Genomic DNA, 25,781 nt, shown 5'->3' with positions numbered 1-25,781 from the left:
GACAATAGGCAACTAAATCAAAAGCTTGATTTAACCAATACAAGCCAAAATCAAACTTCAGCCATTCTGCCAAATTCAATACGATCAGGCATAGTTTTCCTCTGAATTCAGTCAACAAGAAAGAGCCAAATCCCAAAATCAGGGCAGAAAAGGAAGCCCAGGGGAAAATCAGTTGGTGTTAAAACGATTCTAGCCCTTGTTACAAAAGAAAACATCCCCACTAAAGTATCAATTCCAGTAATTTTTAAGTGTGTAGAAACAGTAATTTTGTCCAGACATAAATCTTCAAGTGTTAAATCTGTGGCACTGGTTTATTTACAGTCCTGTAAGAAATCACTCCCACTAACAACTGCTAAGATGTCCAGCTCTCTCCCTTCTTCCCCCTTCTCCCAGTTGCCACTGTGACTCTTCCCCTCACACCCTCACTGACCAACAGGCACCAGCAAACCCCTCCTCTGGTCACAGCATGTCTGTGCCTTCCACTATCATCATTCTTCCAGGTTCTTTGTAACATATCCCTCATCTTTTTCTGTAACCTACAGCTTGTTTGTTTTTTATGGTGGTTATCCCAGTGGATGCAGCTCCCTTCCAAGGATGCAGAAAAGAATAAAATTTGTAACAACTTTCAGGAAGATTGCATCTGAAGACAAGATTTCTTCCAGTCCAATAATACTTCACCTTGCCTCCTCTTTGCATGCATATACAAATAAGCTAGAAAAGAGACAGAAAATACAATAAAACTATGTTTTCTGAAGAATGCAAAGTTCAATTGTAAAATAAGCATAACCTGTTTATTATGCAAGTAGAGGATGGAATGTTCTTGCCATTGAGATCATTGTATCCCAGTATGTTGAGCAATAAATTTGCAACTTCAACACAGCCAAGTAAGCCAAGTGGTATGGTATCAGAAGAGAAAAAAAACAATTAATGCTATAAATTAACAAAACAACAACAAGAATGTCACATCAGATGTCACCTATTCTGCCCACATGAGCAAGAACAGTATCGTTAGCCTAATTTGTGACCTGCCTCTGCAGTGTACCACTCATCCTCACAGCAAAGGACACTTGCAAGGAATATTTTAGCACACATTTGTAATGCAATTTGGAAAGGCATATGAAGGAGACTACAAATCCAAACAAATTGTCTTTAAGTGTTAGATCTACTTATCAGTCACTACCACCCCTTGCCCATGGACAGGCAGAAAAGACATCGTATCACCCACATGGGCAGCATCAACAGAATTAATCATTACCTCTTTCTATCAGTGGGAAGAGAAAGGACTTTACAGCAAAGTTTATGCAACATGTTTTTAGTAATCTGCAGTGAGTCACCTTCTACAAGCATTCATTTCTTTTCACGGATTTTAAGGCAAGTCTAAATCATAAGTATCAAACATGTAAATTATAGAATGGTTTGGGTTGGAAGGGACCTTAGAGATCCCAGCCCCACTGCTGCAGGCAGGGAGTAAATCTACACCTTGTGAGATAAATGCCACCTACAACGTCCAAAATTAGATAAAACGAGGAGGTATCGATTCAGATGGTAATACATATTTGTGGTAAAACTTGGAAGGAAGAGTCCTTCAGTTTTGCTTTGCTGAGATACTGCAGGTTTCAAAGGGAAGGCAGCACAAAAAGGGAATGTACTACATGCCCCTCTTTAAATTTTCCAACCAGCTAATCCATGATCTCATAGATTGGAAAGATTTCTCGTGGCAAACTAAAAGACAATACTGAGTCAGATGATTAATCTGCTTCCAGAGTGTACTCCAGTTTTTCAGCAATTTATTACTTGAGCTTAGCCAAATGTGAAGAAACAGCTGAAGCAAAGCCAACAACAGGACATGTATGCTGTTTACAAGAATGATTTCAATACTATTTTACTGTATGTAGGTTGAAGAAAAATTATGTACTTACACTGTTAGTTACAAGGAAGCCTATTAAAATGCATACTATTTTCTATAATTTCTACCTTCTGAAAAACCTAAATCTAGAGTGTACCTTAATGGTGTAGGAAATAATTAAAATAGACTTGGTATTTCCCCCGGCTCCCCCCCCCAGAAGAACTACTTCATTAAACATATTCCACCTTTGAATTATGCAGACATTAATTTTGAGGCTGTCTTGTCCAGCTCAAACCATGGCAGCTGACTTTGCAGTGGAAACATTAGGTACCAATTCTCAAAAGACTGGCAAAAAAAATCTGAGTTTATTCAATCTACGTGACCTCTTTGGAGCATCACTTAACAGGATAAAATTGTACATGAAGTCCTTCCAAACTTGTTTGCAACTGCAGCAGCTAGACACTTTTATAATACACTTTAAAAGCAGCATCTCAAAGCATTTGCAGAGTTGTCCCTGTATTTAGGTACTCTGCAGGACATCAGGAAAGAAAACGTAAGCCTTCTGAGGACAGCAAATTCCAGCGGTGGTCTTTGGCAAAAACTAAAGATAACTCACGTGATGGAAAACATGGCAAAGGATAGCAGTGAAAAGGCAGCATCACCCACACACAGAGAAGCTCTTCTTCTAGCATAAAGATACAGATTGTGCCAGCAAGCCTGAATTGAGCTCAACTGGTAGGAATACTTTCCGTCACAGAGATATCAGTAAGTGTGTCACGTTCTGCACTTCTGAAATGAGTTGGTACAAGTATTTACATTCCTTGGAAATTGCTATGAAACTTCAGGGCCACTATCAGAGCCTTATGAAACATGCACATGGACAGAAGGGAATTCTCTACCCCCAGCATGCAGCAAACTCCATGATAGAACACAGTAGCTATCAAGAAAGCCATGTCACCAAAAGAGAGAAAGTTAAAAGTAGTATTTAATAAAAAATAAGCAAACAAATGAATTCAGACAGGGAGATCTATACACTGAATTTGACCCAGTACACTAGCAAGCAATTAAGAACACTAAAGATGCTACACTTCCAGAAACATTTTTCCACCAATAAAGGCCCATGGTTTTCTGACTCCACTAACTGTAAAACTGTCCGATGTGGCACATGTCACTCAGCACACATTTGGCAACTTCCCCTTCTTCCCACATCATCCCTGAGATCTCATGCAAGTAATTGAGAAACTTGAACTATTTCCTTCAAGCTCTCCTGGAGTCACACTACCACCAACTTTCAAATGACCTCTCTGCTTCACCTCCCTTGACTCTGTACGTTTAGCCTGAAACTCTAGGAGTGCAGAAAAACATCCCTCTGTGGCAGGCATCTCCGACATCTTCAAAATCCTGCCCTCCCTTTTGAGTTCATTTCATGCATCTTTGAGTCTGGGGCACAGAAGTCAGACAGACAAGTAATTTGATAGATACAGTGTGTCTGAGTTGACAGCAACAGAGAGAAAAAGGAGAACGGGGAAGAGAAAGCCATCCAACTTCTCGCAAAAGGAACACAAGCAGTTCACTGTGGCACAGAAACAGGGGAATGCAGCTCAACATTGTTGCCAGGCTTCAATGCAAGATCTGGAAAGTACCAAGTATTCGCCCTGTGACAATTTCTGTGGCATACTGTCAGTGGTCATTTGCAGACCAGAAGACTCTCTGTACAAGAGAACAATGGGAAAATAAAACAGCAGGTTTAGTTTCCTTTGACAACGCCACACCAAGCCCCTTTGTTTAAAAGATTAGTGTCGACAGTATTTCACAGACTAAATATCTTTCCTCTGTTCACTTTTCTAATGTAAAACATTGTACCCTACCTGAAACACAGCAGCAGCCCTCCAGGCTTGCCTCTTGGGGACAATGACAACACATATGGGCGACAGCTTATCGTAAAGTCTTCGTACATGCTGGACTAGTCTGCTAGACCCTGTTTTGACCAGATTAGAGCTTTCCACTGTGAGAAGCAAGTGGATTTAAAGCCCAAAATAATGTTATCCTATTTAATCTTGTTATTTTGTGTGGCTAGGGGGGAAAAAAAAGACAGATTTTTTTAACTAGAGATAAAACTGTAGATGCTGTTGCTTTACCTGAAGTTCTAGAAATCAAAACTGTTGTCAGCTAAATGTCTAATCTTCTTAACTGTGTTTTGCTATAAAAGGATATATAATAGGATAAAAGTATGCTTTTTTATGCTTTTTTATCTGGAAAGTTTTGATTATGAGGAAAGAGAAATTACATCTAATCTATATACACATACCATTTCTGAACAGGTAGGACAACTTTTCAGTTCATTCCATATTCTAATGCATGCTCCTAAGAATGACTAGCAATGCAAGGAGATGCCCTAGTTGGGTACAATCAGGTACATCTCACATTAAGTAATCTGAACAGACAGATTAGTTTTTCCATGTCCTCACAAGGTATATATATGTAGGAGGAAATGGGAAGGAGAGAACTCTAACCCACACATCCACCTAATGCTCTACTCTGGACTGCACTGGGAACCATATTAACAGTAATGTAAAGCATCATCTTTTGAGAACAGACCACTCCTAAACTATTCTAATTAAAAAATAATAATACAAATATTTGTTCATCTACTAATATGGACAACAGATGGTTATTTTTGTGAACAGTATATTCCCTCCTCTAATATAAATAGCTATTATATTCCAGTATTTATAAAATCTTATTACTGTATTTCCCAACATGCACTGAGGAATAACTTGTCCTTTTACAGTTTTACCACTAGAAACTTAAAGACAGGCAACATAATTTTCTAAAATTAGAGGCAGAATTTAAAAGGATAAATAATAGCAATCATCACTCAGAGCCTCACAGCTGGGTGCACTGCATTCATTAACAAAATGGGAGAGAAGAAAACACAAAATTCTCAGAAAGTTCCTTGTGGTTAATTAGTCAGGAATCACTGCAGCAAAATTATAAGCATGTGCCCTTGACCTGCCTGTAGCTGTTGACCTACAGCCAGAAGCTTACTACTTTTTCCCAAGCAGATGGCAGATGAGCTTCTACTTGGAAATCAACCAGTTAAAAATTATCTTCCCCAATAGTGCTTAAGTGGAAGATGGAAGGAATTTTTGACACATCAATAAATTAGAGGAATTTTCCCCAGAAGAGGTCTATCAGCATAAATGCTTTACAGTTCAGAATTACTGTGCTGGCTCTGTCGGATACAGAGATCAATAGAAAATGTTTTAACCACTTATAATTCCTCACTAGGATCAGCCCATACCATTAAAATAAACCCCAAAAGCCAGCACTGTGAACAGAAACCAGGGGATTAAAGATGACCTTCCACAGAAAAATATTAATGCAAGGATAGAAATTTGAAAAAAGTGACTCCATGGGATCTGCCTTGAGTTAAGAAGCTGAAGATACAGCTAACACAAACTTGTAAATAAAGGACCTAGTAGGGTAATTAAGGTATCAGGGCAGAATAGCTGAGTGCATTTTACCATCTTATGTTCTCAGTGATGTGATCAGGATATGCCTGTATCACACCCTTAACAATAAGAGAAGGAAAATAGACTGTGGAACATGGGAGAAAATGTACAATGGCTCTCATCTCCATGTCACAGCTATGCCTCAATGTCCAAGTCATCCTACAGGAGCCGGCAAGGAATGAATTCAAATTCCTCATGTGATGGAAGGTAAAAAGACTCCAGCTTTTGTTAAGCACTGTTAGACAAAAAGAACCAACTTAGATGTAAGATTTGCTTCTCCTAAATGCATTTTAATCCACATGAAAATAAACATATCAGTTCATACTAAATGTTTACCTAGAAACTTTATAGTGCTTAGTTCAATATCTTCTCACTGCCTTTAAAAAGACTGGATCTCTTAATTTGATTCTTCAGCCATGCGATATATATAAAAGCAGAAAGAGTTACCTGCAGTCAGGAGAGATTCAAAAGACAGGAAAACTGACTTAAAACACCTTCTAAAGGTTACTGATGTTAGCCTTTGATAATGTATTACAAACCAATTTATTTTTCTTGTTTGTTGTGTACTTCCTAGAGAAAAGTTGATTCACACCAGCAAGAAACTAGAAGATACATCAGCCAGTAGCTGATCTGCAGTCAAATGTAGTGTTTATGTTACACTAGAGACAGCACTATGTAAACACTTAAAAAACTACTTAGGTCAGCATATGTTTCATCACTTTCCTAATTTCCATATTCAATATTAAAATGAAAACTGATACTTGAATTTACTTGAAGCATTAACTTTTTACTGATATTTTTCTATAATCTGCATTTTAATGAAATATGTAATCATATTGTATATATTTTTAAAAACAAATTGAAAACAGTATTAAACTTCAGAAATACATAAGCAAATAAAACACTTTTTCATTTAAGAAATTAAAGATTTAATAAACTGAGATTACATCAACAGCAAGTAATCCATAGTCACCAATTTGAAATAGTTTATGTTTTGTCTTATTTCATAAGTGTATCCTCTGAGAAATAAGAATTGGAAAACCTCAGCCTCTAATCAATGGCATTTCTTTGTAAGATAAAAACCACTCCCAAATATTCTGCATTCGCATTTCTTAGAGGCTTATCAGCTTATTTATTAATTGTTTTCTGTAGACTCAAACTAAGGGACATAATACAAAAAGAACAAAACATTCCTCCCGCACCTGCAGAAGGGGTCATTGATGTCTAAAGCAGATTTATCACTTTAGCAAACTCTGGTTACTTGCTCTCAGCTAATGGCTTCACTTCCAGCTCTGGTCTGACTTTTCTTTGGAACTTTGTACCTCATGAATATTTTAGTTTCAGAAATTAATGCAGCATAACATTAGACTTCATTACAGGTTGTCACAAAGACAAATCACAACCTAAATATTTAAAGGAAAAATTATTTCAAATTTGGAAAGCTATTTCAAGTCTTCTTTTAAAACCTGTCTTGTTCAGTGCTGTCTCCCACAGTATATGTACAATTTTTTCGCTATTGACAGTTAATCTAGTGCTTGTGAGAAGTACTTGAATTAACTAGTGACAGCCTTGCTCAGATGGAAGAGGTAAAACAGCATACAGGATGCCCATACCAGACTGGAATTTTTCCCATGTTGTCCATCTTCATCTTCAATTAGGGTTAAGTCTTCCTTTCATTTAATTCAGACAGATACATATAAAAAATAGTAACTTTTTTTTTTTTATTTTACAATTTTCCCATCATATTTTCTCACTCTCCAGCAAAAAATCTTTACTGACATTAATGCAGGAAAAACAAACTACTCTTGCCAAGGACTCAAACACAGCCAGATATACCACATCTGACAGTGTTAGATGTTCTGGTAATAAACAGGAAAATGACTGCTTTAAGTATGTTTAGGAGAAGGAAGAAAAATCCCTTTATTTGCTATTCTTAAATAAAAAAAATGATTTGGCGTTTATTTCAGGAAACAGAGAAACATACACAATCTGAAAAATTATTTGGTTTCAAATGCAACTCCTCTAAGTGACGACAATTTGCATTCTTTTTAACTGGGTTCCCTAGCATGAGATCATATTCTTATTTTTACCACAATGGGTGCACAGCATTGTCACACATTTCACCCAGCTGCGATGCCATTCCCAGCACACTGTGCAAGTGTGGTCCTGCCGCCCTGTGAGAGCAAACAAGTTGTACTCCAAGGCTTGCCCCATCCCACAGCATTTGGCAATGCTACAAATGCACACTGCCTATTTTTGAAAGAAATTCAGGCTTCCATGGAGGAGGAGACACAGATAAAGTATTCGATAGCTTTCACGGTGGGTAAAAAAAGTTTACAAATACGGTTTGATCAACTAATGCAATATTGTATCTCCCCAAGGCTACAGAGAGCCCTCAGTAAAAGGGGGAGAGCCAGCAGATGTCTGGTCTGCCCTTGGCTGGGAACAAGCCCCAGGCCAAGGTCCAAGCAGAGCCTGGCTCATGACTGTTCCTCTCCTTCAAGGGCTTTCTGGGACTGATTTCCTTCTGGCGTCAGTCAGTACTTCTTGAACTATGAGTTTTCACCTGAGAGATTAGATGGGTGAAGGCTGTGCAGAGCAAATCCTTTTCCAAAAGCCATCTCCTAATAGCACTCTGCTGAAGGACTAGTGTGAACAAATCCTGCAGAAAGCCTGGCTGATAAGGCTCTTGTAGCCCTGTGATTACCGAGCATCTGAGCTTCAACCTTCATGATAAGGTGGAGCCTATCAGCAAAGACAAACCTTTAAGGCCAATATGACCATTCAGATTAAGGACAAAAGTTCTCTTACGCTTTCTTAGCTCTGATTATGGGTGGACCTCACATAAGTCAGACTTTTGTATCCAAGTGTACAGACATAAGGTAGGGCAAGTATAGCCATTTGAACTAAATTAATTTAATATTGTAAAGGCACCGTTTAACAGTACAATCTGTATTTACAATTCAAGCAGGCACATTTTTAAAAGCAGTCTTGAACATAGATTAGTGGTCTGTAAGTATGTAAAGATTGTTGCAGTGATAAGATTTGCCCAAAACAGCATCCAGGTAACAGTAACGCAGCACAACGCAGTGCAGAGCAGCACAGAGCAGTGATTTCCATGGGCACTGAGCCTAGCACCATACTGAACTTGAAAATCACTAGATTTACAAGAGATGGAAAAGGACTGAAAGTGATTGGAAAACATTTCTCCCAAATGCACTGAAGAGCTAGTTCAGAAAACAGTATCACAGCACATCAATTTTGTAAGTTAGACATGGCAAGCAGGAGATCCCTTTTTCAAAACACCCTTCAGTTTAGCAGAAGACAGTTGAGATTAAAGCCTAGTAGAATAAAGCTTTGTAACAAAAATACTTAGTTACCTAAGACATAAACATAATAAACAATCCCATGGAAAGATACATAGATCAGATGGTCATATTCCCAAAATTTAACATGACCATTTAGGAAAACACCAGAATTCAGGCTTTTACCATGGCACAGAAGTCTGACCCCCAGAGCTACAGCTTCTCTGGGCCAGTGACCCAACTCCTCACCCTCAATGGTCCTATTTTTAACAGTGTCCAAATGTTGATTCTTCACCAAAAGCAAGCATTTCGTATTTGCAAAGCCAAAAGCTGAAGAAGGAAAAACCATCTCATTGATCAGACATCCCCAGTTACACTCAAGCCAACAAGCTGTAGCGGTGAGTGCCACTGAGGCAAAGGGGTCACACACACTGAAGCAAATCCACACCTCTCCTTTTTTCCCCTTTTAGCTGGAAACAGGGCAGCTTCATAAGCTCACTGTCGAGAAAAAAAAAAAAAAGAAAACAAACAAAAGTCCCCAAAGTCCACACAAGAATAACCCCAAACCCAAATATTTAATTGAAAAACACTTTTTGAGCAGTCATTCACAAACTGGGATAGTTCCTGCTTCCCTATTCATTAAAAAAGAAAAATTCCTAGAAAAATATAATTAATTTCTTTTTACTGTATTCCAATGTAGTTCAGTGCCCTACTAGCTCCCCTTGCATGAAAAAGACAAGCTTTTGAACTGGATGTCAAATTTACTGGGTTTATATTTAATGCATTTCAAATTCACATTAAATATGCTTATTGGATTTATTTGACTTCAGGAAAGTCTGTCTTCTGAAGTGAATGAGGTACAATTCCTATGAAAATTATAGGGAATGATGAAGTAATTAAAAAATCTTATGACACATGAATAAACCAATTTTATTTCAAGCTTCATTACGCAGCCTTAGTTTTAATATATTCTAACTTCCCAGAGTTTAAAAAGGAAAGTTTAATAGCTTTTCTAATTTTTCCAGATTTCCAACTTTCTATTTGCTTGCTGCTTCATCCACAGAAAAAAACGACATCAAGGAGAGTGCATTAGCATGGACCCATTAGCATGGATCTGTACCAGATGATAAAAAAATCCATTTTGTTTCATAGACAACTGCCTACAGCAGAGTAAAGGCAAGTCCCAAGAATTCCCCAAGCATTGCCTCAAAAACTCTGCAAGAGACTATGCTCTCATGGTGCAAGTTCTGGAGGCTTCTGCTCTTCAACCTGCTCAGTATCTGGTGACACACTGGAACAGGTTGCCCAGAGAAGCTGCAGATTCCCCTAATTATTAGAAATGTTCAAGATCAGATTGGATGGAGCTCTGAGAAACTTGATCTAGTGGAAAGTGTATCCTGCCTCCCTCATCACTAAAATCTACCCCACTCTACCCCTGCAGCCCCTCAGTCAGGGTCTCCTCAGCTGTTCTGTAGGGCTAAAGACTACACAGTCAGGAGTGGCAAAGGCTGGAGGACATTCAGTTGTGATGCTGAGACCTGTACATGAAGCCTGATTAACACCAGTGCTACGAGAGACTACAGCACACTCAGCAGAAACGCCTGCTATTGTGGCAGCTCACATCTGATTCCTGAAAGAGTTGCAGCCTGGCAAACAGGATAGGTCAGTGGTGTGGTGGAAAAAGGGTCTTCCCAACAGTGCCGAGTCCTCCAGAGCTCAGCCTGACCTTCTTTTGGGAAATCAAAATGGTGCTAAAAATTTGCAGAGAAAATACTATCTAAAAAGTGGCAGCATGGACCAGGCCCTCAGAAGTGCCTCTCGACTGCCCACGGACAAGTCCCTGCAATACAGGCACCCGTGGCTGCTACCAACTCCATGGAAGAGATTGCCCCATATCTCAAGTCAGTATATGCAGGGATACCTTCCCTCTGGGAGCTGCATTTGGGAGCCATGGTCCCAGGGCATGGAGTGAGTGCCTCCCACCAGCAGGTACTGCAGAGAGCTGGCAGCATTGCCATGCTGGGAGCTCAGAGGCTTCAGAAGGTAGGAGTGGATCCCTATTTGTTCTGAGAATGAGCTGGGAATCCACTGTGGAGATGGAAAGTTTGGAATCAGGCTCCCAGATGGCACAGCAACCAAAACATGCACGAAACCCAATGCCTGCAGCCAGAAACATGGAATAGGAGAGAAGGCAGTTGGCACTACCTAAACCCAATTCTGCAGCAACCAATACATTTGACCTGCTGACAATACCCTGCCAAATTAAGCTGGATATCCCCAAATCCCACAGAAATACTAAATGCTACGTATTTTCTTCTCCCTTACACATATCTCCCAAGAATTCATTTCCCTATGGACTAAATATAAAGTTAATAAACTATAGTTAGGTCAAGGCCCTGCTTCATCTTCACTCCTCCTGTCCTTCCTTCTCCCCCATTCCTTGTCCTCCTCCTTAATACAAGCTACAAAAACCATCTTCTCCTTTAGCTGTTCCGTGCTGCATCCTCAATAGGTTGCAAAGGTAGGAAGGGTAATGTTCAGAATATAGAGTGTAAGAAAAGAAAGTTAGTTTGAAAGTCAATAAGATACTGAGTGTAACTGTAAGTTAATGCACACAGTTCTAAGATTATACCCATAATATGCTGTACTAAGAACTTACTGAAGCAAAGGAGTTATTCAGAAATAGAAGCAAGAGTGCCAGCAGCTTTCTCCAGCTTTCCTTGGATTATTTCAAACGGATACAATCTGTTTTCACTTTAAAACCTCTGCTTTGCACAACTGTTCAGAGGGCTTCATCTTCAGTGCAACATTGCTTAAAGTAAAATGGATACGAACCTGCATATCATTCATATCTAATGCCTTGCCAACCCACACCTTCTTTTTACTATCTAATTATCATGTACAAGCCTGTCAAAAGTGTCAAAAGCTTTTTTTTTCTTTAAGCTGCTACTTTTATCATCTGAAAGATGTCGTCACTTTTAACAATGCTCATTTCTTTCCCAAGGTTTGTGCCTACAAAAGGTCAGAAGAATCCCCTGGACTTCAGTGCACTCTGCACCAGTCACCTTGGGGGACTGATCTTATTTGACTGCTCCATGTTTTCCACTCCCACAGCTGTGGAAGTGGGAATTCTACTCATACAGATTGCACCATACGATAACTGACATTTAGTATGCAGCTCTCAACCACAGCTCACTGAAGGACAGGTAACAGGGACTCACGAGAGCAACAACATGTCAGTTTTTCCCAGCTGTAACTGGAAAAAAGAGGAAAGATTTCACAACTGTGCAAGTTGCTGACTTGTCAGAGGAGTCACAGAATTGCTGTTTGCAGCACAAAATGACTTCCAATTTTTACACAGGTATAACTATTTATGCTGCAGAACAAAAGGTACTACAATAAACTGCAGGTAAACCCAGATCATTTACACTAGTCTTTTAAGACCAATGAAGTTTCGACTAAAAAAACCCCTTACTACTACATTTACAGTAAAGATAAAGCTTCCACAGTGCACAGTCTCTGCAGCAGATGAACCCAGACAGCCTGGTAAACTGAGTGATGGTTGCATAACACCAATTGTTTTAAAATCACTTTATATATTTTAGCCACTACTAAATCTAGTAAACTTAGTTAATACAAACCAGTGTAGTGCCAGAAGTGCCCTATGCCACAGCAAGGTGAACACCCAAACAGAAAGAACCTGTCACAATCAAGATATTTGAAATAGCTTTTTTCCTCCCTGATGTATTTGTCCTACTTCTAATCCACTCCCATAAGACACTTATTTTAAGGAACTCAGACTGGAAAAAAGTTAGGAATAGCCAGGAAAAGGTGGCCTGTATCCATTTAATTCTTGGAGGAAGTACATGAGCAGTGTTCAATAGCATCTGAAGAGCCTTGCTAGGAAAGGTGAAGGTGCTTGCTGTTTGGGATACAGACTGCCACAGACTTTGCAATTGTTTGCTTGCTGAGTATGGGACTGGCAGTCATCGTGCAGAAACAGAATTACAAAGATCCGAAAACTTGGGTTTTTTCCCCCCTACAAATATCTTTCCTCGCCTCTTCTGGTACTTGTCAGTGGTCCATTGGGCATCATCTAAGAAAACTGGGCTGAAATACCTCCCCCTTGAATCTCTTGTTCCACTTCTTAAATGGATTAACCAGTTTATAATGCCATATATTAAAACACTGACAAAATATATGTGGCTTTCCACACCACTGACTTTAGCAACTGTTCCAAATTAAAAGCAAACCACAAAAGAGACAGTCTTAGCAATTCTGTAATTTTAAGGTCCTTACCAAAAATCAGCTGTTTCACTTGTGTTAAAATATCTGCATGATGGAAAGAAGGAAAATGTCAAAAGCATAAACTTTATTATCCTTCTCCTTGCCCCCAGAGAGGCTTCAGCCAGGCAACAGCTTCTTCAAAGCTTCACATCACACATGCCTAGAGACTTAAACCAAGAAAAGCAACTGCCAAATTCAGGAGGCAGTAAAAGGCTTAGATTTAGAGGGCTCCCTGAGGCTAAACATTTTTTTAAATTAAAAACTAAAAAAAAAAAAAAAAAAAATAGAAAGGAGGAGAAGCCCTGAAGTTACTCCCTCCTGGAACAATATGCACACAAATCTCTCATAACCTTCTGAGTCACAACTACCAAGGTTAATAACCCAGCATCGACCAAACGGCTTCTGGGCTTCAGAAAATCCTACAGAGCCTTGCAGGAATCACTGGAGCTGCTTTAGGCTTATTTCATCTTTTTGGAAGCAAAGAAGAGTAACAGGAAGCAAAACTGCTCTCTTTCAAGTTTTTAATCCAGGCCTTACTAATGGGACCACTGAAGATGACTACTAACTCCTGCAAGAGTATTTGTGTTTAAATTTCTCAGTGCACAGAGATCTTGCAGATCTTCCTCTTCCCCTTGCAATGAGTCTGCTGTAATCAAAAGAATTGCTTCACCTGCACTCAGCCAGATTTGATTCTGAGAACAGAGCAGCAGCATCACACTGATGATGTTTCTTACTGATTCATTCTGGTTTTAGGGTATGCCTTTTCCTAAAAGGTTGAGGAATAATCTGATTGACATGGCCCTGAAACTAGTATGTTCCCAACTAAGATAACGTAAGAAAGAAGATATCAGTGTTCTTTTCATAGAAATTTTACTTCTCTCTCAAAAGTATAAAAGAAAATGATAAGAAATACATAGTTACAAAATTCCAAAATGCAAGAAAAAAGGTACGTGATATTCAATTACTAATTAAAATTTTAGTGTAAAAAAAATATTGAGTACACCTGTGTGCCTGGGGCAACGATTTTTTTTTTCTTTTAAATAAAATGTGATGTCATATTCTGCAAAACACATAAGAAGAATGACAAAAAAGACTGAGATTCAAAGCTTCCAAGGAGGGAGAAAAAGAAACAACAAAACACACATAGACACATGGAAAGCAACTATGAAAGCTAAACATTCACCAAATAAAGGCAGGAACCTCAATGGTAAAAGATTTATGTTAGTCCACTCTGCTTAGAATGGGTAACTGGATTGAAAATGAAATTTATGATGCATAGGTCATTTTCCACATCTATGAACCTTTAATTCAATTTTCAATCATATTTATAGCAGTCAAAAAGTACTTTGCCTCTTTATTACAGTCTTCTAGCAGCTGCCTGTCTCTCCCTTACACATTATTTTAAAAGTTTGCCACCACCACTACGCCTGGCACAATACAGAAAAAAAGGGATCACTTCTACCTGCTACAATACATAACAGATGGGCAACACTTCTAACTGGAATTAATTTATTGATGCTGTGCAACACATGGTGCCACAAGCAGCTGCAATGACAAAAGCAAGGGTCCACCTCCACAAGGCACAATGGCCAATCTCGAAGCCCCCAGTCTGCCTGCAGCACCCACTACTCCTACAATTTATCTTCTGCTGCCCCTGGAAGCTGATTTAATTCTCTGACTTGGCAGAAAACTAACTCAGCAAAAAGAAAAGCTAAGTACCACACACAGACGCTACATACTTTTTATTTTTTTTATGTTAGGTTAGCATGTTAAACTAACTCTGACAATTTAGTCTGTCAAGTGGGTAAAAACCAGACAGCAAGCGAGGGAAGGGGAAGCAAGTCCTTCCTCCCAAGCAGCCGCTCAGTGCAGGATGGCTTGTCAGCCCAAGCTGTACATCAGCTGATTAGCCTGAGCTGAAAATGGGAATGGACGGTGGGGCCGGGGCATCAGGTTTGCTCCCGAGACCTGAATCCACTTAACCTCAGTCTCCTGAATTTTACACCACTATCTTCCAGCTCCCACAGCTCTCAGGTTTATTAACCTTTACTCCTAAGCTACCCTATACACTCTCTTATCACGTAACATCTGAAGGACGGAGCCTGTCATCTTTAACATCCCTCAGTGTCCCCATTTATGTTACTTTGTATTCTTCCATTTAATCGAAACAGTTGAAACACTATCACATAGTGCTACTCATCTTCAAAGTTAGTAGCAAGATTTTATTACAACGTATGCATCAGAAACAAGGGAAATTTTATTTGAAAAGAGAAGATAAAAGGAGAAAAGGTTCTTTCAATTCAGCTTTGCCCTCCGGGAAGGTGGGGAGTGGTAGGTTGTCTTGGTATAGACTCCCTCTATTTAAACAAAATTTAGAAATAAGCACACCAATCAATCAGAGATATGCCTTCACAGAAGAAGCTACGATCTCAGAAAGAGTATCTCACCTAGGAATGACAGCTGCATAATGGCATCTCTCAAATAGCTTACACATGAGACAATGCTGGAATAAACCACAGTACTTTGTTCACTGCTGTAAAGTTTCACCTTAATGCCTTACAACTGTTGTACTCCATAAAAATTGAGTGAGTAGATACAAATATATTGCTCTTGGGAGACCATACCAACACACATATTTTCCAGCTTTCATGAATTTTAGTTATAAAGCATTCACTTAGCAGCAAACATTTTTCAATTCCATAGCTGAACATTTAATCCCACAATTCAGTTTTTTAACTCTTTCCAAAAACCAAAACAAAGCATCCAGGTCATAAAAGAAAGCTGAAATATCATTCAACTAACTAATGATTTAATTCAACTATAAATTTGTTTCAAAACACTACTGGTATGATAGTCAGAACCAATTTTTTTTTTTCAGGCTTGCACAGATAACATGCTTATTCTAAGTCTTTCAAATAACAGATTGTCCAATGCAGCAAAAACAATCTAAGCAAAACCATTATGTATTAATCAATAATAATGGGGGGAGGGAATCCCATAACCAAAACCCTTACTATTTATATCCTGTTTATTCACCTGTAAAAACAGAGGTGGAAACACCAAGCTATTAAATAACAAAAGGACAGGTAAACTGCTACCCCCATATTTCCTCCCCTCCCCCCCTTAAAAGTGACTGGGTTTAGATCTCTCAGTAAAGCAGAACTGTTGTAAACATAAAGCCTTAATTTTAGCTCCGTCTGATCCATTAAACCTTGCTCGAAAGAAGTTCAGAGTTTGTCATTTTCAGTTCTGAACATGATCAATGCCCATAATGATCTTTTTGATAAAGAAATTGTTAATAAATCTTTGGACCTACAGACATGCTCAAGCCCAACACAAGTCTTGGGGTCTCTTCTTCATGATATCCAGAATCTCTTCTCAAGAGAAAGAGTGGAACAATGAGTAAGCAACTTCTCCACTGGTGTACCGACCATATTACTTCCCAAAACAGAAGGAAAGATGGTTGGATACTAGAGACTGGGAGAAAACATCTCTCAAAGATGATAACAGCACAACTGCCCCAGCTTCACCTGCCACAGCTCATATTTCAGTTTGGACCCAGAGGGTGCTCATGCAGTGATCATCACCCATCACCCCTCTTCGGCTCACAGAGTGGCCAAGCTTTGGAAGTGCACTCCAGGAGCACTCCAGGAGCACTCCAGTGCTGATTTGTGTTCGGTGGACAGCATCAGGTTAGACCTAGTCCACAATAAATGCAGAGACACATGGATACCTAAGTCCTCACCACAAACTATTTTGCGTCACAGATTTCTTCCTCTTGTCCCACAGTTCCAGCTAATGTAGACACAGTGCTAAAACTCAGCATCACAGAGCTAGTGCACCTTATATATACCTCTTTTAAAGTATTCAGCTCTTCGGCTGCAAGATCTAGCAGTATATCATTCAAGAAAAGGTTTATCTATATGCCACCAGTAGCTGACCCCAGCCTACCCATCTGCCAGACCACACACCAAACCCCAAAATTTTAATAATGGATTTTTCCTCACTTCTCAGCAGAGAAAGGCCTCAAGCCTTGCAAAACATATAAATACTTAACTTAAAAATTGTATGTATAAAATATTTGGTCCCAGAGGACCCTTAATTAGTTCATTAAAACTTCTGAACACAGAGGAAATCACTTATTTCCATACTGAAATATGGCTACCACTGGGATTTCTCTGTCTCTCACACACACACACACGCTGTCTAGAATAAAAGGGAGAAAAAGAAAAAAACTACCCTCACACCTCCCTCTGTGAGTGGCATTATACAGGGTTTGCTAAATTACAGTGGTGTGTATTTTTTACTATGAGAACCAAAATTTCTAAGAATCCTTATTTTCTTAGACTCAACTGAAGTTTGCCATAAGTATTTCCACAGCTTGAAACTGCAGTCCTACTGAAGTCCACAGCCAAACTCTTATCAGCTGCACAGAATCTCAGTTTTGCCTCTTACCCCAAATCAAATCAGTAATTGTTTACTGTGTTACACTGAGATGTTTTAAATGTGCTTTATAACTCTGCCTCATATAATGCATGGACATAAACTCCTTAAATTCAATTTGAAAATTTAATACAAAATTCAACTTTTAGGTTCACAGTTAGGATCCTAGAAAGGATGGCCTGATTTTTTAGGTCATTTGAGCATAGTCCTGGTTGTCACTGCCCTATAATTTTGGCCTATATTTGGAAGATGTAAAGCAAAAAGGCATCAATGCAGACACTGGTTTGAATAAAGAGTGGCCTGAGCCTCAGGATATGCTAATGCCTGTAAGGTTTTTATCAGTTTGGATAAAGACCTCGTTGCCCCCTGCAGCCCAGCCAGCCTTGCCAGACCACCCATGTAGCCACAGACCTCTCCCACCTCCAAGATCCCATCCTCCACCACCATCCCAGCACATGCCATTCATCAGACACTGAGCGGCAGGACCATGTCATGTAACACATTATGTCTGACTTACTTACTTCAGGGTCAGAAGGACCCACCTGCCAGATCCTGCAAGCTCTTTAAAGTGGGATCTCCATGTGGGAGATGGAAGGATGCTCCCTAGGCAGCAACAGGTCTGTGTAAAACAGCTTGTGAAATGCTGGACAGGGAAGGGAAAAAGGAAGCAACAAAGTGATAACTAGTCTTAGTAAACATAAAATAAATACAAAACTGACTGTCTGTCAGCATCTTTCTCAGGTTTCAGGGTGATTTTTTTCCCTAAGGAGAAAAGATAAAATAAGAGCTGCTCCTAATGCTGCTGATTTTAGGGTACAAAACCCTTCAACAGCCTCAAGGAAATTCTAGACATGACTGCCCAGTCATGCCCACTTGGGAGTACAGGACCTGCAGTGGGAAATGGCAAAGGTTGCTTCAGTTTGCTGTGTTTTTCAAAACAGTTGTAAGAAATAGGAACATCTAGTTTTCATGAAATACAAGGTTCTTTACAAAGTCTTCATTTTAAAATATTTGCCTTTACTAACTTGAAACAAAGACTATTTCTCTATTTACATACTGAAATGTGCTCATCTATTCTGTACCTTAGGAACTTCACATTTCAAAGCTTAGCTTAGGCTCCTGTTCACACACAGTTCTCAGACAAGCCAGTAACAATGTTTCACATACTGGCCTGCAACAGATTACAGAAGTTATACTTAAAAACAGAAAACATTTCATCTTTCCTTTGCAGGAACCTTATGAAAGTTTCCAATCAAATACAGGGCCTATGCTGTTAAGAAATGCAAAATGCTTTTATCACAGTAAGGTGTTTATTTCAGATTTTAAATCCAAAAATGCTATTAGTTTTTACATTTCACAATACCTAAAAACAGTGCTAGAGATCTCCAATGCTAGTTTTCAAGTGAATATATTAAATTTATTCAATAATCAGTCATTTCAAAGCAAGACAAGAATATGATGGACTGTGTCAGATTTTACCCTTTGGAAGTAATGGAGTGTGGACAGTCTCACTTAATTACTTTCCAAATAATTAATTTAGGGAAATCATGTTAACATATCATTATCCCCACCACATCTCCTTAAAAAACCTCAGGGAGCTACATCCACATTTTAATTATGTAATGGAAGAACATTTTAAATTGTGTTTCATGGAAGAAGAGCATCATCCATAGCTCCTTCTGCACTCCCTCAAAGCTTTCATAATTCCTAATGGTTGCCCAATTAGTGTCATTTGCAAACAGCAAGCACCCAACAAAAAGGTAGTCATTATACTGTTTCATGCAACCTTCCTACTTATTCTCTCACATCATCCTTAAGATTTTAGTGATCAAAAGACAGGTTCTTCATTACAGCTTTGCAAAATTTCTCTTGACAAAGGAACCGCAGCATTGACCTTAAAATCTTCATCTTAAATTTCTAAGGAAAGGAGAAACAGGAGAAAAGTCAGGATAAAACCTATTAAAATGTATGTCACTGACTGGTGTACTCCCTCACTGTCTCCTCACGTATTCACTTTTTAATAATGTAGTTTTAATATAATTTTAATCCTTATTTGAATTGTTTGCACACGGTTTAAGCTTCAATAAAAGAATTTGAGTTTTGCTATTCTTAATTAGAACTTAAAACACATATTTTATCAGCTCTGTAAAGTCCTATTAAATTTTTAAAAAACTCCTTGAAGATCAGATAAAGCATGCTTTTCTGCTGAGAGCCCAATGCTTTAATTTGCAATTCTGTATGTTGTTTTATTCATGACAAAATACTTGATACTTGTAGTTTCTCTCCATACTACTACCACTGACACATATTCTCTATTGAGGTTTGACTGTCACTGAAGGATTCTCTCATGACTGGTCTACATTTTCATTTGTTTTTAGAAGCTTAGTTAGAAAAAGAAAAAAAGGAAAAAATTAAATTCCAGTAACTATAATTAACACCATTCATTCATTCAACTAAAACAAGAGTTAATAATTCATGATTTGGAAATAAACAGCTAATTAAAGGGCAACAAATCCAGTTTACTTATATAGTGTCTTACTAGTAATAACAGTTTGAGCTTTAATAGCCTAACAATATATATTGTGCAAGTGTCCATTACAGCAAGTTATTTTTAATTCATAGCATACTTATTTATTCTGCATTCAATTACTGCACCTACAGGAAAAAAAATGTGTTTTTGTATGCCACCCCTCCCTTTACTCCAGGATAGAAGAAAAAAATTCTAGAATCAGCTTCTAGTCCATATAGCTCCAAAATGCATAAAACTGACACTTAATGTAGAGTCCAATTCAGCATTATGTTTAAGAGTTCAACTCTAAGAGCCAGAACAAATCTCATTGAAACATAAATTAATAAAATGCTGTCCAAGCAATGCTGGCTAATAAAATCTTCCACTGTCCTACAAAGCCAACAGAAGTTTCAAGCAGGGTATCTTCTCCACGCCTGAATTCAAAACGTGCTGCTGTTCTGCAGAGAACAGGTCTAGAGATGAAACGTGAGAAAGCCTGGTTTGTCTGCCTGACTGTGTTGTTATGGACTTCTGAGAAAAACAACATGAGTAATGCTATTAACATTTTTGCAACATCTTTTTGAACATGCTTGCAACACCTCTTCATACACACAGTGCATGAATCTGCCCAGTGAGAACCAAATTAAATCCAATTTTGCTCTGCATTATTCCTAGGAAGTGATCACAGTAAAACAAACTACAGTCTCTTCCAGCCCTTGACAGATTTGAACTAGTGACCTGAAAGCTACAGGCTCAATTTACCATTGTTCCTTCCCCAACCCATTCTACACTGTGGGATTCTGGTCCAGCTGTAGGAAGAGGGTAAGTGGCTGCATTTCGGAAGGTGAGAGAGAGGAAGCATGAGAGTCAAGTGGGAAAGAAGAGAGAGCTGCCAGAATAACACTGTCCATACAGATTTCCTGTTTGTGGCGTTCACTTCCTCACCGACAGGGCATCGCTCCACTTGTGGACACAGGAGTTGGAGAGAAGAGGTACATATGTTCGATTCATTTTTGGGAATGGTGGATAAGGACAGAAGCAGAAGACTCAAACTGGAAATAAACTGACAAAAACTGAGTCACACAGTTTACTTTTCTTGACTTAAAAGGAAGAGTGACTGACAGTTATCAAAACTATTAGCTGTCAAAATTCCTAATAATATGATTAAGTGATTTTGGCAGGAGGAAGCAAAGGAATCATTACTTTTCAAGAGTTTTTTTTATTATTCTACTCTTTTTTTAAATAAATGGTAATATAATTTGTATCATGTTAAAATTTTCTCAAACTCTAAATTTTTCTATTAACAATTACACTTTGGGTAATCTGTTAAACAGAACTGTAGTTAATATTATGGAATCCCTTGCCAAATAAATCAATTTCATTAAGAAATAATTTGTTTCACGCTTTTTTTTCACCGCTTTACCCAGACATTCTAAACTTGAAGTTTCTGTCAAACAGGTCATCTGTGGTTGCAGCAATGGCTGTTTGACAGCTATGGTTTTCCCACTGGCCATATGAAGGATATCAAAAATATGCTGCAAGTTCCAAATGAATCACAGATAAATTCTCACTTCCACCTCTAAGTCTACAGAGGCATTTTGCAGGAATCCCAGATCTCACCCTTTACATTTCACATACCCAATAATCCTGCCCACAGCAATTACTGTGGTGAAGGCTGTGCAGATAGAGAATAAACAGCTGGGGAATTGTGGTCAGAGGACCCACGAACCTCTGCCCACTCCCCACCTGCCTTCCCAGCCTGTCTGTAATCACTAGTGATCACTCCTGCAGCTCAGTAAATCAGCCGGAGGCAAGATGAGCACTGTCTATAATCCCAGTATGTTTTATTCTGTAGAGTTTCATGTCCAGCATGGTTCTCTCCATCAGTTTTTGATGCTAAAAACCTCAACCCTATCTTGCCTTATCACCTATACCTTCAGCTTAAATAACACATGACTAACACTCTGACTAACTGTAGATAAACATAATGGCTTTCTACCTAAAAGTTACTTCAATTCCAGGCACAGTTAATATTATCTAAGCTTTACTTTTCAACATGCAAAATAAACCCACAGTGTTCTTCATTACCAAGAAAGTGAGATGTAAGTTGAGAACTGTCCTTGGGCATTAAGACGAGTTATTTTAATGTCTTTCTTAAAAACAAACAAACAAACAGGACAGGCACAGACACTAGCAAAACATTCTGTGCTCCTGAAGACTGTCTCCTGAAAACGAGGAGAGAGATAGCAAACAAATCAATAAAGATGATAAACTCCTCCAAAGTAAGTATGCACTTTCCACTGAGTTTACAACTAAGGAAACTAAGGCATCAAGAATGAAATAACTTGCCTAAAATCACATAGGAAGTTTGTATTTCTTGCTTTGATGTTACCTCAGACTGACACTTGTGTTCATTAACGCAATGTTTCTCAAGTGCTAACCGTACCTTTACTGCTCTGTAAGAGTTTGAAGAAACTAGGTGTCTTTGAACTAGCTGTGCTAAATATCTGCCCTAGATTTTAGACATGCAGCTCAAAACTAACACATATTCCTCACCTCCTTCCTTCTCCATCTACCGTATTTTTTACGCATCACAAGCCATAGAAATACATCACTAAACAATCATGCAAACTAGACCTGCATATGGATGAAGACCCAAATTCTTCTCCTGAACCCAGGGCCCTTTCTAGAAAGAAAGGGAGTCTTGGGGCCAGTTTGCTCTCACATTACTTCTTTCCTCCCTGACCAGGTCCTTCATGAGCCAAGATCCTGTTCTCTCGTTCCCATCACAACCTCCTGCCCACCACTGCTCCCTTCTTCACCATCCCCTCTCTGGCTCCCACCCATTCCAAACAAGAAGAACGGATTGAGAAGTGGGAGAAGCTGCAGCCACCTTTGGCCCAGGCTAGACCTCAGTTGCCACCCTACAAGTGATCTGCAGTTATTTTTACAGGAGCACAGCCTTTGTATCCTGATCTTTTGAAATAATATGTACAGGCAGTATCTTTATCATTTCTTCTGTCTAAGAGCATCAGAAAATCCCATCATGTCTTTCCTTGTAAAGCTAAAAATAAGCCTGTTCAGAACAGAAAACCTTACGGCATACAACAATGATCACTTTGAGTGCTTACCAGCCATTTGTGTACTTCACTTTACCATATGCTAAAATCATATTGTCTTTCATATCTCTACCACTTGCTTGCTTCATTTGGTTCTTCTTTATGCCTGCCCCACTCCCAACTTCATATCATCTTTCATACTACCCATTATACTTGCAAGAGCTTTCCACTTCCCTGTAAAGAAATTTTCCTTAACTCTTTTCAACCTCAGAACTGGCATCCTCTATCTGTATTTTCTTCCTCATGGGTCATGTGTGAAATACCTGATCAAGGCTGTACTCAAAGGCCTGATTATCTTTAATTCCTCCTTTCATTTAATATAGTCTCACTGAAGGTTAACTCATAAAAAGAAAGGCTTCTGAATTCAACCACTTTCTTTCATAAACACAGAATAATACAAGTTTACAGCAGCCCTTGAGCTCACTATCTACAATGAGATGACGGCTAAGCAAGTAATTTGATCAGAAACACATTCTAGAATATACTACTTCAGGATTAACTAAGATTTTAAAACCTATGTACAGCATAAATACATATGGCTTATTTCCAGAAAGTATAATAGGTGCTCAGATTTACTAAATCAACACGAGGGACAGTGCTCAGGAATAAGTTACTCTGCTTTTCCAAACTATTCAGAAAGTATTGCTACTCCTGCTCTCACATGCATGCTACTATCAGGATCACTGTAAAAGCAAAGCCCAGGGATTTTTGGTAGGAAGACAGCTTGCTTATAAATGGCTTAGAGTATAAACTTTGAAATACATTGCTGTATGTTTTCTTTTAAAAAATACTTACAATGAAATATTTATTAAGTTTAAGCAAAACAGGCATCTGCCATTAGCGTACAACCCCCGTACACAGTCATAGTTTTCTCTCCTGAAGAGCTCTGAAAATACGGCGTCACTGCACAATGCACAGCTCACACACACAACTCATGACGCCCTGAAAAACTGCTCCCACAATCTCAAGGTCCACAGCTATTAGAGTTTCTGCAAACCTGTCCCTTTCTTGCACCACACCACAAGGAAAATCATGTAAAATTTATCATCTTCATATCTTGCAAGAGAAGAGGCAACTGTCTGATGCAGTTGCTGTCATGAAGCAATTTAATATGAACCTGACTCCAGCTGTTCAGATAGCAGTAGAAAGCCAGACCACTACTAAAATGTGAAGGAATAAGAGATCCACAAATCAATTTTCAATGAAATATGAGACTATGAATGCTTGCAATTTTGCTGCTAGAAAGCAGTAACTCAAATCAAAACAAAGTATTTTGAGATTACAGTTTACCATGAAGAACTCTGTTACATTTAGGATACCTGACTTATTTCCCTCCAAATACAGTAAACACCATTTAGTTGAATAATCCCAAACACTACGCAGGCCAATCTCCAATGCCTCCTGTGAGGATACTTACAGCTCCCCATCTCCTCCTTGCTTTTTTACAACCCATCACTGCAGCCCAGCAGCTCCCCTGTCACGCTGCCACCCAGGTGACGCCACCATCCCAATAACCCCTACCTTAAAAAAACAGCAGAAGGAAAAAACAGTAACTGCAGGCCAACTCTCATAACTCCGCACAGGCATCTCACACCTCAACAGGGGCCGGGGGGGCTCTGGGAGCGGGGGCGGGCAGGGGGCTGAAGGACACCTGCCCCCGCCGGGTCGTCCCACTGCGCCCCTCGGGGTCACGGAGAGCTCCGTCCTACACTTGTATATAAATGCACGACCTATACATGTGCGTGTATGTGTATATATATGTGTATCTGTGTGCATGTCGGCAGCGGAGACACGCAGCGCTGGGTGACCGCCTGGGCTACACCAGACCTGTCTCCGAGGCAGATGCACACACACACATCCATAGCATAACACGTACGCACACAAATCTCTGCAGATACCCGCGAAGGAGGTGCAGAAGTTCCCCGCAGGGGCGCCCCGAGGGCTGGCAGGTTTCCCGCCGTGTAATGGGGGAGGCTGAGGGGGATGAAGTTTCCTCCCTCCTCCTCCTCCTCTGCCCGAGTTACGCCGCGGAGCCGGGCGGCCCTGGGCAGTGCAGACGCCGCCGGTAGCCCGGGCCAGGCCCGCTCCCGGCGCTGCCTTCCCGGCGCCGGCCTCCGCCTCCGCCCCGCCGGGGCGCCGGGACCCCGCTGCTCGCCGGGGGCGGCCCCCGCCCTTACCGTTGCAGAACTGGAGCAGCGAGGAGGTGTCGTAGAGGCTGCTGTAGCTGGAGAACCCGTCCTCCATCCTGCCGCTGCGCTCCCGGCGTCCCCTCGGCTGTCCCGGCGGCCGCCCGCTGCCTGCTCGCCCACACGCTGCGGAGCGGAGGCGGCTGGGGCCGCGGCGGCCTCGCTGCCTGCCTCACTCAGTTGCCATGGCAACCCATTCACTCCGCCGCGGCTGGGGCGGTGGCCGCTCCGCTCCGCTCCGCCGCCGAGGCGCGGGGGGAGACCCGCGGGGCGGGCCGGGGCGGGCCGGGGCGGGGCCGCACCGTCACGGCGGGGCGGCGGGAGGCGGGGAGGACCCCGGGGCGCGGGGAGCGAGCGAGCCGACGCGGCTTTCGGCGGGCGCGGGGCCGGCGCGGCCATCTCTGCACAGCGTCCCCGCCGAGCCCGGCCCGCCGCTGAGGGGGGCGAGCCGCGGGCACCGTGCTCTGCCCCCGCGGGACACGGCGGCACCGGGTGTCCCGATCGGGGCGACATAGAGCCGAGACACCGCCCGGCCCTGCGGCCGGAGGTGCTTGCCGGTGGCCCGGGGCTT

The 25,781-nt window shown here is 40.5% G+C and overlaps 1 protein-coding gene across 10 annotated transcripts in view; it reads right to left on the bottom strand.

Moving 5' to 3' along the window:
• EML1 (EMAP like 1) overlaps nt 1–25,781 on the bottom strand; it is a 124,931-nt gene that overhangs the window by 56,709 nt on the left and 42,441 nt on the right. For 3 of the 10 annotated variants that reach the window (XM_064659137.1, XM_064659138.1, XM_064659145.1), the window contains exon 1: nt 25,202–25,461. The exons of 1 other annotated variant lie outside the window; for it this stretch is intronic. In XM_064659137.1, the coding sequence (XP_064515207.1) occupies nt 25,202–25,268 (67 nt within the window). In that variant the 5' untranslated portion in view covers nt 25,269–25,461. Of the gene's footprint in view, nt 1–25,201; nt 25,464–25,781 lie in introns of those variants that run through there. 6 more of the 10 variants (XM_064659134.1, XM_064659135.1, XM_064659139.1 and 3 more) reach the window with 3 other exon arrangements.

The sequence above is a fragment of the Pseudopipra pipra genome, chromosome 6 (assembly GCF_036250125.1).
Source record: "Pseudopipra pipra isolate bDixPip1 chromosome 6, bDixPip1.hap1, whole genome shotgun sequence".
In the NCBI taxonomy this organism is placed as follows: Eukaryota; Metazoa; Chordata; class Aves; order Passeriformes; family Pipridae; genus Pseudopipra; species Pseudopipra pipra.
The sequence above is the reverse complement of the archived record's forward strand: the minus strand, read 5'-3'. Positions and strand labels throughout refer to the sequence as shown.